The following is an 18,679-nucleotide window of genomic DNA, read 5'->3' as shown; positions in this document are numbered from 1 at the left end:
GCGAAGGGGGGGGGGGGAGGGGGCTCATTTTAGTTGCAGTTTTGCATTGTAAATATAAAAAATATATGGGGGGGGGGGCGCCAAATTGAAAGTTTGTCCCCGGGCGCCGGGAAGGGTCGCTATTCCTCTGAAGAGTGCAGCAGTCAGCAGTGTAACCAGTCAGGACTAACTCCCCATCTTGTCTTTGGAGCTGACTGTGCATTTGTCCTAAATATCGTTCACTTACTCTAGGAATAACTATATAAAACAAGTGAAGCTACAAGAGAGTAGGTTTGTTTTTAAATTGCAAAACGTATGACAACGTACTTTATTGTTGCATTATACTAGCTATATTATATACACTTTTAGTTATTTTTTCGTATACAAACAAAATTTATAAATTCAATAGGTTGGAAATTAAAATGCGGAAAGGTGCAGACGTCATTTGTATGTTTTTAAAATTGCTTCATTTTGTGCCACGTCCAGTTACTTTAGTGTGTTAAAACTGTAAAATAGTGAGGAGAAGAGAATATGCATTGTTTCTGCTTCAAATTATAAATAATTGGATTAGCAGTCTTTAAAATGTATCGCGGAATTTGTATCAGAGTTACTTTTAGACAACAAATGTACTTTGTTTTCTACACCCTAAAAATATGATAGTCTAAGGCAGTGGCGTCGCAAGGTCGGGTGTCCCCCGGTGCGGCAGCTTTTGATGTCACCCCACCCCGGTCGTTAACCGACTTATTAGTTATTGAAAATATTCTACTAAACTTTAATTTCCTCAGTGAATTTAGTAGTTGGTGTCACACCGCCCCCCCCCCCCTCCCCTCGGGTGATAGCTTAAAAGTTTGGTTTCAAAGTTTAAAGTAACGATGTTTGACCATAGTCGGTTATTAGCTGGATGTTACATTGTGTTTTCTCTATAGTTAGCACGTTTACGTCATTTTCTTCTATATATTTTTGTGTCTTGTAGTCACCCGCCCCTGGTTCGGTCTGCAACCCCTGCCTCCGCCTCGCGACGCCACTGATCTAAGGGTGATTGTTGCAATATGTATACTGGGCTTGAAGCAATCTACTAAACAACGCGTTCAATCTAGATGCGACAGCTGGGCTAGACTGAGACACCACAGTGTACTAAACACAACACATAAGATAACAAAAAGGTGACTAGTTATTGTATCTCACCTATAATGTAGTAACTGTCAGGCTGTCTGATGTATCGGTAAGAGGCTAAAGATCAACTGTTTCAAATAAAGCGTTAGACATTGAGTGATAAATAGCGACATAATCATCCCGTTCATTTGGTTCTGCATTGTTTTAACTTTACAAATCGGTGTTTAATTTAAGTGGCCGTTTGTTCGCACTCCTGAAATTCAGTGTCGGGTCAAATACAAATCGATAGGTGGGTTTTTGGATTGGAGATGACGTCTAAGTAGGACGACGTTTGGCGTAGTATTATAATTTGGGTTTGAAGGGGTGGGGGAGGGTGAAACTTTAGTTTGGTTTGAGATTAATTCAGACAATGAGATGTTATGTTTAGGGAATTGGTAAGGACGTGGGGAATGGTGTGTGTGAAGATGAGATAATATATGTGTGCTTATCTGCCAAAGTATGTTAAGGTTGGCATCTACTCTAATGATAAGCATGACGTTGGTTAAAACACTTATATGAATGTTACACTACAGAAAGTTATGTTTATTCTTCTAAGCCTATTACCAACCGTCGCTGCAATAACATATGAACCCTTAGCCACTTACATAATTTATTTTGTATATCGTATGTTCCTGTTAGCAACGCCCACGTATTTGTTTTCTCGTATATTGTAGAAGAACCGTATGATAAAAATAACCCCCTCACGTGGTCTGTGTGTATACTAAAGGCCTTGACCTAGCTGCCGACCAAAACGTAAACAAAGCTTGGTTATCCCACAAATAGCTGCGTCTAGTGCACTTCTGGAGTGAAATGATTACCGCCACAAGTTTTCGCTATCGTAAAATTCAGATTAAGTACTTTAACTTTAATCTGTTGGAAGTATTTCCAATGTAGCTTGTAATTTGTTTTTGTGGATGTGAAAGCCTCACTTAACATGTACTGTGGTAACAACAGTGGTGTGTTTGAACTCTGTTGATGTTAAAGCCTCAATCAAACATGTACTGTGAGACTCTGATGAAAACAGTGGCGTGTTTGAACTCTGTTGATGTTAAAGCCTCACTTAAACATGTACTGTGAGACTCTGATGAAAACAGTGGCGTGTTTGAACTCTGTTGATGTTAAAGCCTCACTTAAACATGTACTGTGAGACTGGTAACAACAGTGGTGTGTTTGAACTGTGTTGATGTGACCTCACGGTCTACTGAAGTCAGTTATTGTCAGTGTACGTGTCAGTGAGACTTAGGCCTTCAGCATACAGTCACAAGCACATGGGTTGTTTAAAATTGATCGATGACTCAGAAATGAATTGTTTTCTACTTCATATCATCCCTGAACCATCCTAATTGATGTGCTTTTCCGTTTTACTTCCTGTTTGGTTGATTCAGACACGACGACTTGATATCACACGTTTGTGTCAGTTTTAATCTCTGTAAGGTGAAGGAACAGGGGTGGGGGTGGGGGGTAAACCTGTGGGCGTCTACACACGTCAACACAGCAAGTCGCAGAGTGAGCAATGAAAATGGTGTGGAGGATATCTGGTCTATTTACACAACAATGTGAAAAATATTTAAATTGTCAAGAAATTTGTCTGAAACTGACATTTTAATAATATGTACCAACCAACCCTTCATCAACTACCTCTAGTGTTCTTCAGGGGCGTAGCGAGGGGGGGGCGGGGGTGCGGACCGCACCGGGTGACACCATTTAGGGGGGTGACACCAAGGCAAAAAATAGCAAAATATATAGAGAAAAACTTGAGGGGGGGTGCATATCGAAAGTTTGAGGGGAGGGGGTGCAAATCGAAAGTTTGAGGGGGGGTGCAAATCGAAAGTTTGAGGGGGGTGCAAATCGAAAACTTGAAAGTTTGTCCCCGGGAAGGGTCGCAGCGCCTCTGGGGGGGTGACACCATTAAGTGCCGCACCGGGTGACACCCGACCTCGCTACGCCACTGGTGTTCTTACATCTCTCCGGGAGACGTACCGTACCCATCTCTCCGGGGGTCATACCGTGCCCATCTCTCCGTTGTACGTACCGTGCCCATCTCTCCGGGGGTCATACAGTACCCATCTCTACGGGGGACGTACGGTGTCCATCTCTCTAGGGGACGTACCGTGTCCATCTCTCCGGGGGACGTACCGTGCCCATCTGTACGGGGGACGTACCGTGCCCGTCTCTCCGTTGTACGTACCGTGTCCATCTCTCCGGGGGACGTACCGTGTCCATCTCTCCGGGGGACGTACCGTGCCCATCTGTACGGGGGACGTACCGTGCCCGTCTCTCCGTTGTACGTACCGTGTCCATCTCTCCGGGGGACGTACCGTGTCCATCTCTAACGGGGGACGTACCGTGTCCATCTCTAACGGGGGACGTACCGTGTCCATCTCTCCGGGGGACGTACCGTGTCCATCTCTAACGGGGGACGTACCGTGTCCATCTCTAACGGGGGACGTACCGTGTCCATCTCTCCGGGGGACGTACCGTGCCCATCTCTCCTGGGGGCAAAATGTCTGAAAACTTCTGCCCGCCTCAATTAACTCAGTCATGTATCGATACAGCAAATAGCATTAAAAGGGTCAACACGCCCATGCTTCCCTTCTTTACACAACAACAGGGGGTAATCGACCGTCTCAGGAGCGCTAACACAGTGTGGTATACAAGATGCTTTACTCAACTATATAACCGAAGTAAAGCTGACTCTTACACGACGGATTTAACTATTTCCTAAATCAACTGTTTAGCATTAGAATACATACCACTGAGAAGAAATAGTTGATGGCGTGTGTTAGATAATAGAGGCCTCAACACTGCTCCATCCCCCAATACACGTTTTATCAAACAACAGTCGACGATTACATTGTTAAGAAAATACGGGATTTATTGCCAAGCAGTTAAAATCTTTCCTTCATTTCATTCAGAAAATATTGAGTTTTACTTGAATACAATAACATTTTGTACTGTCACACAAGGGCATATAATAAGATCTCATTTCATCAGTAAAAATAGCCAACGACTATTTGGTGGGGAGGGGAATGCTGTTTCTAGTTTTGAGATGTTGTGACTAGTTTCGTGTAGTCCCAATATCAGACTTATCTGCCCAGACAGTCCATGTTTCATACCTTCATCCCGTTGTCCTGTACGTTTGCTGTCAAACGTACCAGAAGCTCCAGCCACTGTACATACAGTAGATCTTTTGAACTCTGTACACACAGTACATCTTTTGATCTCTGTACAAGCCACTGTATATACAGTAGATCTTTTGATCTCTGGACATACAGTAGATCTTTTGATCTCTGGACGTACAGTAGATCTTTTGATCTCTGGACATACAGTAGATCTTTTGAACTCTGTACATACAGTAGATCTTTTGAACTCTGTACATACAGTAGATCTTTTGATCTCGGTACATACAGTAGATCTTTTGATCTCTGTACATACAATAGATCTTTTGAACTCTGTACATACAGTAGATCTTCTGATCTGTGTACATACAGTAGATCTTCTGATCACTGTACAAGCCAGCGATTACAGCTGTTTTTCAACTGCCTGTCACTGGTTGCATGAACTTCAGATCCAACCACACAATATGTTAGATTCAAGATTGCTAGAATGATATGGAAATAAAACTAGACCAAACTAGTTTCCACCTGCTATAAACCACCATATAACCTCCGATCAGATATAATACTGTCAGACGCTAGATATTAATCGCCTGAATAAAAATGTTAAAGCTAGCACAACCTTAAAAATATAACTTGTGCATAAAGTTTGAAGTTATACAAAACATGCAATGTAAATATTAATTAATACTCTCGGCGAGAGTCAGTTGTATAATATATATACATATATATATATATATATATATGTATATATATATATATATATATATATATATATATATATATATATATATATATATATATATATATATATATATATTAGCTACAGTGATAGTTTACCCCTGGTGTTGTAAAGGTTGCTTAATTAAGTTTCAGCATAGTAATAATAATATCCATCTTTACTATAAGAACAGTTAACGAATGTTGAGATATATATCCGCTTAGAAAAACATTTCTTAAGAGTACGGTATTTAATACGTGGAACATTACAGTCAACCGCTCAAGGTCACAACACGGCCGACCTTGGCGCGATAGTTATTCACACAGCCGGAGTTGAAGGGAGAGTTACGTTCTGTTCTGTTTGTAAATCCGATCTTTGTTACAGCTGGTTACAGTTGTTACTGGGATATTCTTGCTACATTCGACAGGTAGGTAACACTGGGATAATTTTGTTACAATTCTCATATTTTAATTGGATAATTGTGTTTCAGTTCTTATATTTTTATTTGATAATTGTGTTACATTTCTCAGATTTTAATGTGAATTTTATAAAATTCGTTATTGTTTAAAAAAAAAGTACACATTTACCCGATGCTATTACTGTGGTGTTATGTTTTGGAGTCGTTAATTAATAACGTTATACTTTAAGGAAAGTGGGGTGGTCGGACAAATGTAACGAAGTGTGACGATCGGAAGGTGGGGAGTCGAGCTTATGTGACGATGTGTGACAAAGGGAAGGGGGGGGGTGTCCTGAATTTTTTCCCCTGAACATTCTAGCTGTACTCAACTGAATACCTTCGAGTCAGCTCGATGATAAAGTTTGTGATTTATTTCCTCAATTTTTTACTTGCGAATTTTTTTTTATACATCAGAGCATTAAGACAACAATTATCTGTCATTTATTTTCACATCATTCAGTGAGTTCAGAGAGGTAACTCAGGTTGATTGCAGGGAAATAACTCAGGTGCCATGTCAACCGTCGCCTCCGTACTGTTTGTGGCTGTGGCTGGTATTCTCATCAAAACTCTGTACATTGACGGGGACTCGCCTGGGCCTGGACTGGTGACAAAACTCAACACTACTTACGACTACATCGTAGGTGAGTAATGCTGGTTTAATTAGAGACTAGTGGTTTAATTAGGGACTGGTGGTTTAATTAGGGACTGGTGGTTTAATTATGGATGGGTGGTTTAATTAGGGACAGGTGGTTTAATTAGGGATGGGTGGTTTAATTGGGGACTGGTGGTTTAATTAGGGACTGGTGGTTTAATTAGGGACTGGTGGTTTAATTAGGGACTGGTGGTTTAATTAGGGACTGGTGGTTTAATTAGGGACGGGTGGTTTAATTAGGGACAGGTGGTTTAATTAGGGACTGGTGGTTTAATTAGGGACTGGTGGTTTAATTAGGGTCTGGTGTTTTAATTAGGGACTGGTGGTTTAATTAGGGACTGGTGGTTTATTTAGGGACTGGTGGTTTATGTAGGGACTGGTGGTTTAATTAGATACAGGTGGTTTAATTAGGGACTGGCGGTTTAATTAGGGACTGGTGGTTTAATTAGGGACAGGTGGTTTAATTAGGGACTGGTGGTTTAATTAGGGATGGGTGGTTTAATTAGGGAGATGAGTATTAATGGTTTAATTGAGTAACATCTTAGTATATTATTTACAAATTAACAGAAGCAATTAACTGGTAAGATAGGTTTTAAGTACAGGCGTCGGTCGGTGTGGTAAAAGTTAAGGTTTCAGGTTAGATGGTGGATGGTGTGGTTAGGATAAGTGTTAAATTTTGGATTAAGTTTAAGTGTCTGAGATGTCATTGAATGCCAGGAGAGTTGGTGGATTAGTTAGTTGTGTTCATGTAATCTGCTCACTCACTTATTTTAACTAACAATATGTTGAAAGTCTCCAATGACTATCTGCAATGTTTGAGGGCCCATTAAATACTAAGCTAATTTTTTAAAGTTTTCATTTACATGTTTGTATTTGAATTCACTTTACTGATGCCATTGCGTAAATGGGATTCAGTCTCAAGAAATTAAACTGACTCACTGACAGACAGACAGACACACACACACTCACACTCATATATATATATATATATATATATATATATATATATATATATATATATATATATATATTTACACGCGCACTTACAAACAGTATTCCTAGTCATTAATCTAACCGTAACTTGACCTAGCCGTACTGTGGGTACAGCTAAATCATTTATGTCAAGTTAAAGCATGTATTTCTAGGACTGTTAGTTACACTTCTATAAATGTATGGTTGACATGCATTTCTAGCTCCAGGTTATTTTACATTTTGTCACTGTGCCAACAGCCTTATCACCTTATCAGCATACACCGCCATGTTAAGTGTGTGCACTTACAGTTCAGACTGCACTGGCAAAATGTTGCAACCACAAGCAAATGTATTGCTTTGCAGAAAAGCCATGTCGCAGCTGGGTCAGGGTCAAGGTTGATGTTAGGTCAAGGTGCCCCGCTTGTTGTTGTGTTGTTTACACCGGCCCCGAGGCTGACTCGAGATAAGAAATCGTGACGGTTAGCTGAGTCGTTATCTGGTTACATGGTTAGGGTTATGTGTTGGTTAACCTTATCTGGTTACATGGTTAGGGTTTTGTGTTGGTAAACCTGATCTGGAAACATGGTTAGTGTTGTGTGTTGGTTAATTTTATCTGGTTACATGGTTAGGGTTTTGTGTTGGTTGGCCTTAACTGGTTAAATGGTTAGGGTTATGTGTTGATTAACCTAATCTGGTTACATGGTTAGGGTTATGTGTTGGTTAACCTTATCTGGTTACATGGCTAGGGTTTTGTGTTGGTTAACCTTATCTGGTTACATGGTTAGGGTTATGTGTTGGTTAACCTTATCTGGTTACATGGCTAGGGTTTTGTGTTGGTTAACCTTATCTGGTTACATGGTTTGGGTTTTGTGTTGGTTAACCCAATCTGGTTACATGGTTAGGGTTATGTGTTGGTTAACCTAATCTGGTTACATGGTTAGGGTTATGTGTTGGCTAACCTAATCTGGTTACATGGTTAGGGTAATGTGTTGTTTAATCTTATCTGGTTACATGGTTAGCATTATGTGTTGGCGAACCTAATCTGGTTACATGGTTAGGATTATGTGTTGGCGAACCTGATCTGGTTACATGGTTAGGGTTTTGTGTTGGTTAACCGTATCTGATTACATGGTTAGGGTTACGTGTTGTCTATAGCGTTACCACAAATGCCTCTTGTTCATGTTTGGTGACCTATTCTAGTTTTATGGTTAGGGTTATATAATGTGGGCTGTAGCTCTACCGTGCATGTATCTTGCTCGTGTTGGTCGACCTACTCTACTTTTATGGTTAGGGTTAAATGAAGTCGGCTGTAGCTTCGCAGTGCATGTCTCCATGTTGGGGAGCATATCTGGTTTCGTGGTTAAGTGTATGTGGGTACTGTAGCTACAGTTAACGCATCTTGTTCATAATGTTAGTTAAGAAATGTTTCGTTTTATGGTGGAGGCATACAAAGTCTGTGGGACACAATAAATAATAGAATAAATATCTGTATTTTTCGAAAAAGCATTTGCTCTTTACTTAGTTTGGACGATAGTAGTTACATTCTGTTATGGTGAGGGGGGGGGGACGTTACAATTTTTACGACGAAAAAAACAGAGATGTTGAAAGGAAAAGTGTGTTGTTTTTTTTTCATTTACTATGTTGAAATTAAAAGCATTGAAAGTGACACAATCGCGCGTAGCTGCTTGTTGTAAAGTGTCAGCTGTTGTTTGTGGCCCGACAGGTGGTGGTGGGAGGGGGGGGGGGGGTCCTCGCAGCACGTGTGCATTTTCCGACATAACTCCAACGACGTGAGCTGATCAATGCATGTCTAGGGTTATAAAGAGCTATAGCAAATATATGCATCTAGTCCCAATACAATGGATCTTGAATTCAGCCTGAAACTCATTTGTCGTCGTAAATTGTTAAAACTCTAAAAAAAATATTGAAATATCCAATGATTGCAAAAGAAAATTTATATACAAAGTTTTATTTTGTGTTTATGCGTCAGCACATCTTAATGTTAAATTAACGACATTACAAATACAACAGATAAAGGCTAATTTTTTTTTTTCTTTTGCAGACAACATGCGTAGTTAACGATCTAGTATTTTTCTTATCTCTGAAACATGGTGGACAAAAAATGGTAGAATATCAAGGACAGGTAGAGACATTGCAGACAAATTTATGGTAGAATAACCAGGGCAGACAAATTTATGGTAGAATAACCAGGGCAGACAAATTTATGGTAGAATAACCAGGGCAGACAAATTTATGGTAGAATAACCAGGGCAGACAAATTTATGGTAGAATAACCAGGGCAGACAAATTTATGGTAGAATAACCAGGGCAGACAAATTTATGGTAGAATAACCAGGGCAGACAATATTATGGTAGAATAACCAGGGCAGTAAATTTATGGTAGAATAACCAGGGCAGACAAATTTATGGTAGAATAACCAGGGCAGACAAATTTATGGTAGAATAACCAGGGCAGACAATTTTATGGTAGAATAACCAGGGCAGACAAATTTATGGTAGAATAACCAGGGCAGACAAATTTATGGTAGAATAACCAGGGCAGACACATTTATGGTAGAATAACCAGGGCAGACAGATTTATGGTAGAATAACCAGGGCAGACACATTTATGGTAGAATAACCAGGGCAGACAAATTTATGGTAGAATAACCAGGGCAGACAAATTTATGGTAGAATAACCAGGGCAGACAAATTTATGGTAGAATAACCAGGGCAGACAAATTTATGGTAGAATAACCGGGGCAGACAAATTTATGGTAGAATAACCAGGGCAGACAAATTTATGGTAGAATAACCAGGGCAGACAAATTTATGGTAGAATAACCAGGGCAGACAAATTTATGGTAGAATAACCAGGGCAGACAATTTTATGGTAGAATAACCAGGGCAGACAAATTTATGGTAGAATAACCAGGGCAGACAAATTTATGGTAGAATAACCAGGGCAGACAAAATTATGGTAGAATAACCAGGGCAGACAAATTTATGGTAGAATAACCAGGGCAGACAAATTTATGGTAGAATAACCAGGGCAGACAAATTTATGGTAGAATAAACAGGGCAGAAAATTTATGGTAGAATAACCAGGGCAGACAATTTTATGGTAGAATAACCAGGGCAGACAAATTTATCCTAATTTATAAAAGCCCAATGTGCGCACATCTCTCTCTCTCTCTCTCTCTTTCTCTGTCCGCAAAAAATTTTCGCCGGACATCACGTCAGAATCGGCAGCGGTATATCGAGAATTTTTTACGGACTTTTGTTGAAAATAATATGTTAGATGTTTTAAATGTATAACCACAATTTTACTTAAAGAAGAAAAATAAAAATTAAAGGCGTATTCGAATGTAGAGAAACAGTATTATTTATGCAACCGGAAAAGCATTAATACATGTGAAAAAGAACGCATAAAACTGTGACGTCGCTATTGCTTATACATTAACTAATGACGTCATCTGCTGTGTTTTGAATAAAAAGAAATGAACTATTTCATTCAAATTTGATTTAGATCTACGTACACTATGAAATGTATACAATACAGTTTTTCCGGCCTAAACTCATAAAATTTATTTTATTTATTTGGATTCTAGATCTAGAGATTCTAGATCTAGACTAAATCTAAATCTACGCAATAACTAGATCTATAATCTAGACGTAGACGCTAAGATCTAGATTTAGACTCTAACTTCTCTAAAATCTATTCCAAAAATAAATTTCTATATTAGGACTAAACTATTTCAAGACTTATTTATTTTATACAAAATCTTTGTTATGAACTGGCTAATTTGGGATAAAAAAATAATTTGAAAGAATAGGCATATTCGTGTAAGTTAAGATTTTAAAATACGTGTTTCATTCTCCGTATTTTATAAGGTGCCTAAATAGCGGAGATGTTAGTGTACATTAAACCACGCAGGTGGTGCGGGTTCGACACACAGCAAGTCAACTTGGTTAATGTATTCTTTTTTATTATGCTCGGGCTAAACTTAAAAAAAAAATTCTTTTAGGAATCTAGATCTAGATCTAGATTCTAGATTGTCGGGTGTCCGATAGGGCACTTCCCGGCGCCGCAGGCGCTTCAAATTTGGCATGATCTTGCCTTGGTGCGACAGAACACGGGGGCCGGTTGGCCGAAAAGTCTACGATGTGGGGGTCAAAACTGACCTCGACTGACCGGTACCTTATATGAGCTATAAATCGAAAAAAAATGTCCACGGAGGAACCTCTTCATAACTCTTGAGGTCGTAGACCGACCTTCGGGCGAATTAATTAAGCATTCAAATTCTCAATGTTTTCGAAAGCCTAAGCGAAGATGGGCAGCATGCCTAGTGGTAGAATAACCAGGGCAGACAAATTTATGGTAGAATAACCAGGGTAGACAAATTTATGGTAGAATAACCAGGCCAGGTACAAACAAGGCTGACAAAATTAGAATAACAAGGGCAGATAAAATTATGAGAGAGTAACCAAAAAATAGGATAACCGGTCACGAAAACCCATATTAAATACAAACAGGGTATTCACAGTTCTTGTACCATAGTATTAAGATGTTATGTCGTATACCAAATAACATGACAGCATTTTAAGGAGCGATGGATTCAGTGTAACTTTTATTTTAACACCAGCCAAATTGATATGATATTGGTTCCCCAGTTGGTGCCGGGTCTGCAGGATGTGTTGTGGCCAGTCGTCTGTCTGAAGACCCGGATGTGACGGTGCTGCTGTTGGAGGCAGGTGAGAACGACTGGGAGGACACCAACATCTACACACCTGGTCTAGCCGTGGCCAACTGGAGGACAGTCACAGACTGGGAGTACTACACGGAGCCACAGAATGGCTCGTTGGGAGGATTCCAGGGAGGGGTAAGGTGGGGGGGGGGGGTATGTGGGGAGGGGGGTAAGGTGGGGGGGGGGGGGTAAGGTGGGGTACTACACGGAGCCACAGAATGGATCTTTGGGAGGATTCCAGGGAGGGGTAAGGTGGGGGGGGGGGGGGTAAGGTGGGGGGGGGGGGGGGGGTAAGGTGGGTGGAGGGGTAAGGTGGGGGTACTACACGGAGCCACAGAATGGCTCGTTGGGAGGATTCCAGGGAGGGGTAAGGTGGGGGGGGGGGTAAGGTGGGGTACTACACGGAGGCACAGAATGGATCTTTGGGAGGATTCCAGGGAGGGGTAAGGTGGGGGGGGGTAAGGTGGGGTACTACACGGAGCTACAGAATGGCTCGTTGGGAGGATTCCAGGGAGGGGTAAGGTGGGGGGGGGTAAGGTGGGGTACTACACGGAGGCACAGAATGGATCTTTGGGAGGATTCCAGGGAGGGGTAAGGTGGGGGGGTAAGGTGGGGTACTACACGGAGCCACAGAATGGCTCGTTGGGAGGATTCCAGGGAGGGGTAAGGTGGGGGGGGGGTAAGGTGGGGTACTACACGGAGGCGCAGAATGGCTCGTTGGGAGGATTCCAGGGAGGGGTAAGGTGGGGGGGGGGTAAGGTGGGGTACTACACGGAGCTACAGAATGTCTCGTTGGGAGGATTCCAGGGAGGGGTAAGGTGGGGGGGGGGTAAGGTGGGGGTACTACACGGAGGATTACAGGGAGGGGTAAGATGGGAGGGGGGGGTTATAGTGGGAGGATTCCAGGGATAAGATAGATGGCACTCAGGTACTATTAAAGGCTTGGAGGTGGTGGGAGGGATTATTTGGGAGCATTTAGGGGATAAATGTTGATTATTCTCTGTGAGTTTTTTCTTTAATATTTCAATTTTCAATGCTTCAACATTTTTGGTTGTTTGATTGTGTTTTAAAATAAGTAGAAACATACCAAAATACACTCTAATTTCTGTTAAAAATATATTTAATGCACAAAGTAATTATGTTTAAGTAGTTCGACAATAAAATAGCCACATCCTATCTTGCTTCCATCTCATGATCACATGACCACTAAAAATCCGCCTCATTATTTCCCTGTTATCAGCGATCCTTCTGGCCCCGGGGTAGGGCACTGGGAGGCTCCAGCAGCATCAACGCCATGCAGTATGTCAGAGCTTCCAGACACGACTACGACAGGTGGGCGGAGTACACGGGGGTCAAAGAGTGGAGCTACCAATACGTGCTGCCGTATTTCAAGAAGACAGAGAGGATTCAGATCCCAGAGTTGCAGGACTCAGGTTTTTAGTCCGGCCAATATTTGATTTGGCTATAGAGATAACTCTATCTAAACAGTTATCTCTATTACTTTCATCTGCTATCTTCCAACAAGACGCAAAACAAATATATATTTATATTTTTAAAATTTAATTATCCATATTGATATGTTGGCTTTTCTATCAACACTGTTTGGGACAGAGTGGCCTAGCGATAGAGCTCTAGGCTGCTAACCCGTAAGTCTCGAGTTCGAATCCGGTTACAAGTCAGTAGATGTCCCTGAGTCCACCCAGCTCTTATGGCTACCTAACTCAAGTTAGAAAAAAAAAGGCGGCTGGGCATAGTGATGACCACTTTATCACCTTATCTCTGAAACAGATGAACTCTACTTTATCTGCCCCATGTTTCTTTTGCACGCACTAGAAAAGAGGATATTAATTAACACTGTTCAATTATACATAACATAGCCAGCCATGATTTAAATACCTTTTATTTTATTTAGAATACCATGGCCATGATGGACCCTGGACTATCAATAGAATAAACTTTCATCCAATCGCTACTAAGATCATAGAAGCTGCACAGACTGTTGGGTACCCACATAATAAAGATTACAACGGCAAGACCATGGAAGGTAAAGCTGGACGTTCACTATTTTCATGTGACAGATATCTTCTTTAAACTTAGGATTCCATACAATAAAGTAACCATTATTTTCACATTTATCGTTTGCAGGTATTTCCTACTCTCAAGTGAATTCAAACAACGGACAGAGATACAGTACAAGTCGTGCCTTTATCCACCCCAACCTTCACAGACCAAATCTTCATGTAGCTGTACACGCACATGTACAAAAGGTCAGTACAAGTCGTTCCTTTATCCACCATTCGAAAGCAGCATTGCATTTAAATAATTGGGACGATTAGTCACCTTTAACCTTGAACCACTTCTCTTATAGCCATCTCAATGAGGTGTATTCATAAACCAATTATCATTAGTAATTAAAGCAATTACGTATTGTTAAACACTTTTAGTATTTTGATGAGTCGTTTAGTTCTCCTGATCGTTTATGGTTGCATAGACCAGTTATGATGTAGAATTTTCGATAAGATAAAATGGGGGGATTTTGGAACTGTTAAAATTCCACATGGTGACCTTGTCAAAACAAGGAACTCTCAAACCCCAACCTACCCGTGTGTTGAAATTGCAATGTGTAATCAACTGCTAGGAAAGTTTCTATAAAAGTTAATGAAAATTGTTTATACCACAGGTGATAATCACCAATAAAAAAACAGAAGGTGTGGAGGTCATCAAAGACGGGAGGAAGTTTGTGGTCAAGTCTAGACGTGAGGTCATCTTGTCCTCTGGTGCTATAGGCTCGCCACAGATTCTCATGTTGTCGGGTGTTGGACCCAAGAAACATCTGGAAAGTCTGAACGTGAGCACTTTTGAACTCATAATTACAAAACATGCACATTGATTATATCTACCAATCGCTTACATCTACATACTACGCACATCTATATAATTATTGTGTCTTCATAACTGCTTACATCTAGGTAAGGCTAAAATGTACCTAATGATTACACGTATCTAATATGTAAATTGCCTTCTTCTTACACCTTCCTAATGATCACACCAAACCTTTGCTTACACCTACCTTTGCTTACACCTACCTTAGATCCCAGTAGTTGCTGACCTACCTGTGGGAGAGAACCTCCAGGACCACCTGATGTTTGACATGGGGGTCAAGGTCACCGAGCCCTTAACAGCCAACATGAACGACTTCGACAGCTTGACCTCCTACCTCAAGTACAAGCTGTTCAGTACAGGTCTGTTATTTTGTACACATTAAACTTCGATCTAGTGTCGACACAGTGGGAACAGTATTATACCACTCAGAAGTTGTTTTAATCGTTAGACGATTGTCATGACTTACTTGACTTATTTCTCTTTGCTCTTTATGGAACACAGGGCCTCCACCATTAAACGATTGTCATACTGTCTATAATTAGACGTAAAGATGTAAGCTTATTCTGAGTCACAATTACAACGCCACCTTCTAAGTTAAAGCTTGATCAAGTCAGCTTCAAGCCGGAGTAAACTTGAATAACTTTTACCTCCAGGAATCCTCAACTCCCCCTTCCAACTGGAGGTGCTAGCCTTTAGAAGTACAACAAAAGAGACGAGAGAGAAAGACTGGCCTGACCTGCAGATCCACTTCTTCAACATCCTCCCTCCCACCGGAAAAGATGGATATGGATATACTAAGGAGGTACTGTGGCATGGTTTAGTTCAAGTATCTACAACCCACACGGGGTTAGGGTTAGTTAAGTTGGGGGTTTTATAATAAAGTCGTGCATCATATAACTGCATGTGCTTGAAGACAATAAATGAAGATAGCTGAAGCTCTTCGATTAATTTACAAGATTAGACTAAGTTGCACAAGGAGTTCAGCCTAATTTAACTACTGAGGTCATTTCCAGGTGTATGCTGAGATGTCCGAGAGAGATAAAGCCAAATATGGGTTTAAATGTCTGCCGTCTCTGTGCCGTCCAGAAAGTCGAGGTCACATCAGGCTGAGGTCAAGTGACCCCTTCGATTATCCGGTCATCTGGGCTAATTACCTCGACAAACAGGAGGATATCGATCTGCTAATTAGAGGTGACTATATTTTCTAATTAGGTTAAATAATTAGTTCGAGTTTCCTACATATCGGCTTCTGTAAAGGCATTGGTTTCAAACAACACATTTTAGACTTGTTGTTTATATGGGTTTCAAGATCTTTTAGACGTGTTTATATTAGTACTTACTTCGATGAGATGTATTCTTTAAAGCCATGGGTTTCAAGACATTTTAGACGTCTTGTTTATATGGGTTTCAACACATTTTAGACGTGTTTATATTGGTACTAAGATGAGATGTATTCTTTAAAGGCATTCAGGAGTGTAAGAAGATCGTGAACTCGAAGCCCATGAAAGATATTGGTGCTGAACTCACAGAAACATCAGCGCCACTTTCGTGTAAACAACACAAATACGACTCACACGAATACTGGACGTGCATGCTCAAGTTTAGACCACTCACCATATACCACCCTGTGGGCACGTGTAAGATGGGGCCGGCTAATGACCCAACAGCGGTCGTTGACCCTGAACTCAGGTAATATATCTCATTAAACTAATTAGAGACCAACCTAGCAGACCTTATATTGGGCGTGTTTACAAATATAATTTTAGATTGTATAGTAAAATATATAGGGAAAATAAAGTAACGAATCGGATCACACGTTTAACGTTTTATTATAGATTCCAGTAAACAAATCCTCTAGCTTTCAGATTGGCCAGTTGTTTAATGTAAAATTTACTTACAAGTCATATATTTTGTGTTTCTTTCCCCAGGGTCCGTGGCATCCAAGGTCTCCGTGTTGTGGACGCCTCAATCATGCCCTGGCTTGTGTCTGCCAACACCAACGCCCCCACAATCATGATTGGTGAGAGGGCAGCAGACATGATCAGGGGCAGACCACCACTTAAACCTCTCCCACATTTATAATAGCAAGGGCTTAATATGTAATCCAAATTCGCATTTTTAATCTAACAAAAACTTGTGATTTCTCTATATAAACTGTAATGAAATGTCTATCGTTTTTTTTTACAATATTAATAAGAAAAACTAGAATTTGATAGTTACAAGTTAATACCAATCTTTCTGGCATCTCAAATGCTCTAATTTCTACCAACCATCCAACTTTCTTTGTTTCTCTTAAAATATATTTTACCTTTACGAAAACAAGTTAATGAAACTTTACAATTAACATGTAGCAACGTTAAGATTGAGTTTTTGTTTTTAATGTTAGAGTGAAAATGTTGGTCTACAATTTCATGTTTTAGGAAAAGCTTACACAAAATTCATTGAAGTGTAGAAGTCGCGATGTATTACGATTAGGTTGACTGATTTGAAATTCTTCCAATTAGACTGATATCTAGTGTCACTGTATTTTTAGCGTGTAACCAAATGTTTTATTGCATTGTTTGTTATTTTAATCGTGATTTTTAAATAAAATGGTACATTCCAGAATGTTCTCCGATAGGTTCGTAGCAGATATTGTCTTTGCTCTTTTTTATAGCTGCCACTATCTGCCATTTAAAGACATCGTTAACTTAACCCCTTCTTTACTCATATCTTACCGCTATCTACTTAGTTTAAGAAAACCAGTGTACAAGTATTGAATTAGGTAAAGTGTGAAGGTTTCTTACTCCTCTTTTACTGACTTTCTATTTTTACGATATGTGCCACAATTTAATCTATGTACTCAAGGAGTTGTTATATCTTCTTATATCTTGTACCTGCTGTTTGTTAGTTAGGTTAACCGTTGTTTGATTTAGTTTAGTTGATGTGAGATTTACTTGACTCTTTGTTTATCTTATGTAAGGCTTATACCACCATTTTTAAACTGTTGTTATGCAAGTGTACCCGCGTTTGTTCACCCCTTAATTATATATATATATATATATATATATATATATATATATATATATATATATATATCATAACAAATACTTTTACCTAGACTCTAGCTTATATGTATAATGAATAAAGTATAGAATAATTAACAACTTTGTTTAATTATAATTTATTTTCTAAAGCCAGTAACCACACTATTTGAAGTTTAAACTGTATCATAAAAATCACAAGTTATGAATGCGCTTTGATCTACTTAATGTTAAGTTAAACGTTTTGCACTAAGAAGTGAATTCAAAGTTATTGAATTATTTAAAGAAGCTCTACCTTTACATAAATCTCACAATCTCACGATAAAATATTCCTGTCCAAAATAGCGTATTATCAAGAACAGGAATTATTATTACTAAAAGTTTTAATTAGGGATATTTCTTAAATGATGTCATGCATCCGAAAACTCTAAATAGGGGCTGGGGTGTTATATAGATGATTTGTTTTGTGTTTTTTAATATAATATTCTAAGTGCCTTTAGAGAAAAAAAAAACGTGAATAGTCATTTCACAGGCAAAACAAGCGTATTTTATAATTAATGGTCTCTTAGATTTGTCTCAAACAATGAAATGCGCAGTACCATAGGTAATGTAGATACAAATAATTATATACGTAAACAGACACCAATTAATTTTCATGTTAGATGTAGTCGATCATAACGGCTGTACCGAACAAAAAATGGTACACAAAGAAAAGTAACCGAATATTTATGTTTGCACAAGATTTATATTGGTTGCTTCCCTTTGACTGTGTTTGCAGCCATTTTCCCTAGTTGAACATAAACGTCACGCTTGACTAAACCAACACCGATTAGCTTCAAAACATGATTAAAATTAATAAATATACTTTTACTAACATAGTCATTCAAGCTGACATTATACTGTACAACAACATAGGGTGAGTGTTTTATCAAACACAAAATATAAACACTCACTGAAGTTGTGAAGGACAACGTGA

At 39.6% G+C, this 18,679-nt stretch overlaps 1 protein-coding gene across 1 annotated transcript; it reads left to right on the top strand.

Annotated features, from left to right (window-relative positions):
- Positions 1-5,227: 5,227 nt before the first annotated feature.
- Positions 5,228-17,788, top strand: LOC131936987 (alcohol dehydrogenase [acceptor]). Its single transcript, XM_059294155.1, has 12 exons — positions 5,228-5,395; positions 5,886-6,066; positions 11,724-11,932; positions 13,038-13,230; positions 13,710-13,841; positions 13,943-14,064; positions 14,478-14,645; positions 14,889-15,039; positions 15,334-15,482; positions 15,694-15,871; positions 16,144-16,369; positions 16,609-17,788. The coding sequence occupies exons 2-12, from the start codon at positions 5,937-5,939 to the stop codon at positions 16,760-16,762; spliced, it is 1,812 nt and encodes a 603-aa protein (XP_059150138.1). The 5' UTR covers positions 5,228-5,395; positions 5,886-5,936; the 3' UTR covers positions 16,763-17,788.
- The last annotated feature ends 891 nt before the right edge of the window (positions 17,789-18,679 follow it).

This window comes from Physella acuta, unplaced genomic scaffold (genome assembly GCF_028476545.2).
Source record: "Physella acuta isolate Inbredline_101_S28 unplaced genomic scaffold, ASM2847654v3 ptg000197l, whole genome shotgun sequence".
Classification (NCBI taxonomy): domain Eukaryota; kingdom Metazoa; phylum Mollusca; class Gastropoda; family Physidae; genus Physella; species Physella acuta.
Note: the sequence above shows the minus strand (reverse complement) of the source record. Positions and strands in the feature narration are given on the sequence as shown.

What these genes read in the sequence shown, in the direction of transcription:
- LOC131936987 (XM_059294155.1), top strand. Translation starts at nt 5,937, where the DNA reads ATGTCAACCGTCGCCTCCGTACTGTTTGTGGCTGTGGCTGGTATTCTC. An exon ending in TGGGAGGATTCCAGGGAGGG is followed by an intron (nt 11,933 to 13,037) that starts GTAAGGTGGGGG and finishes CCCTGTTATCAG; the next exon opens with CGATCCTTCTGGCCCCGGGG. An exon ending in GATATGGATATACTAAGGAG is followed by an intron (nt 15,483 to 15,693) that starts GTACTGTGGCAT and finishes GGTCATTTCCAG; the next exon opens with GTGTATGCTGAGATGTCCGA.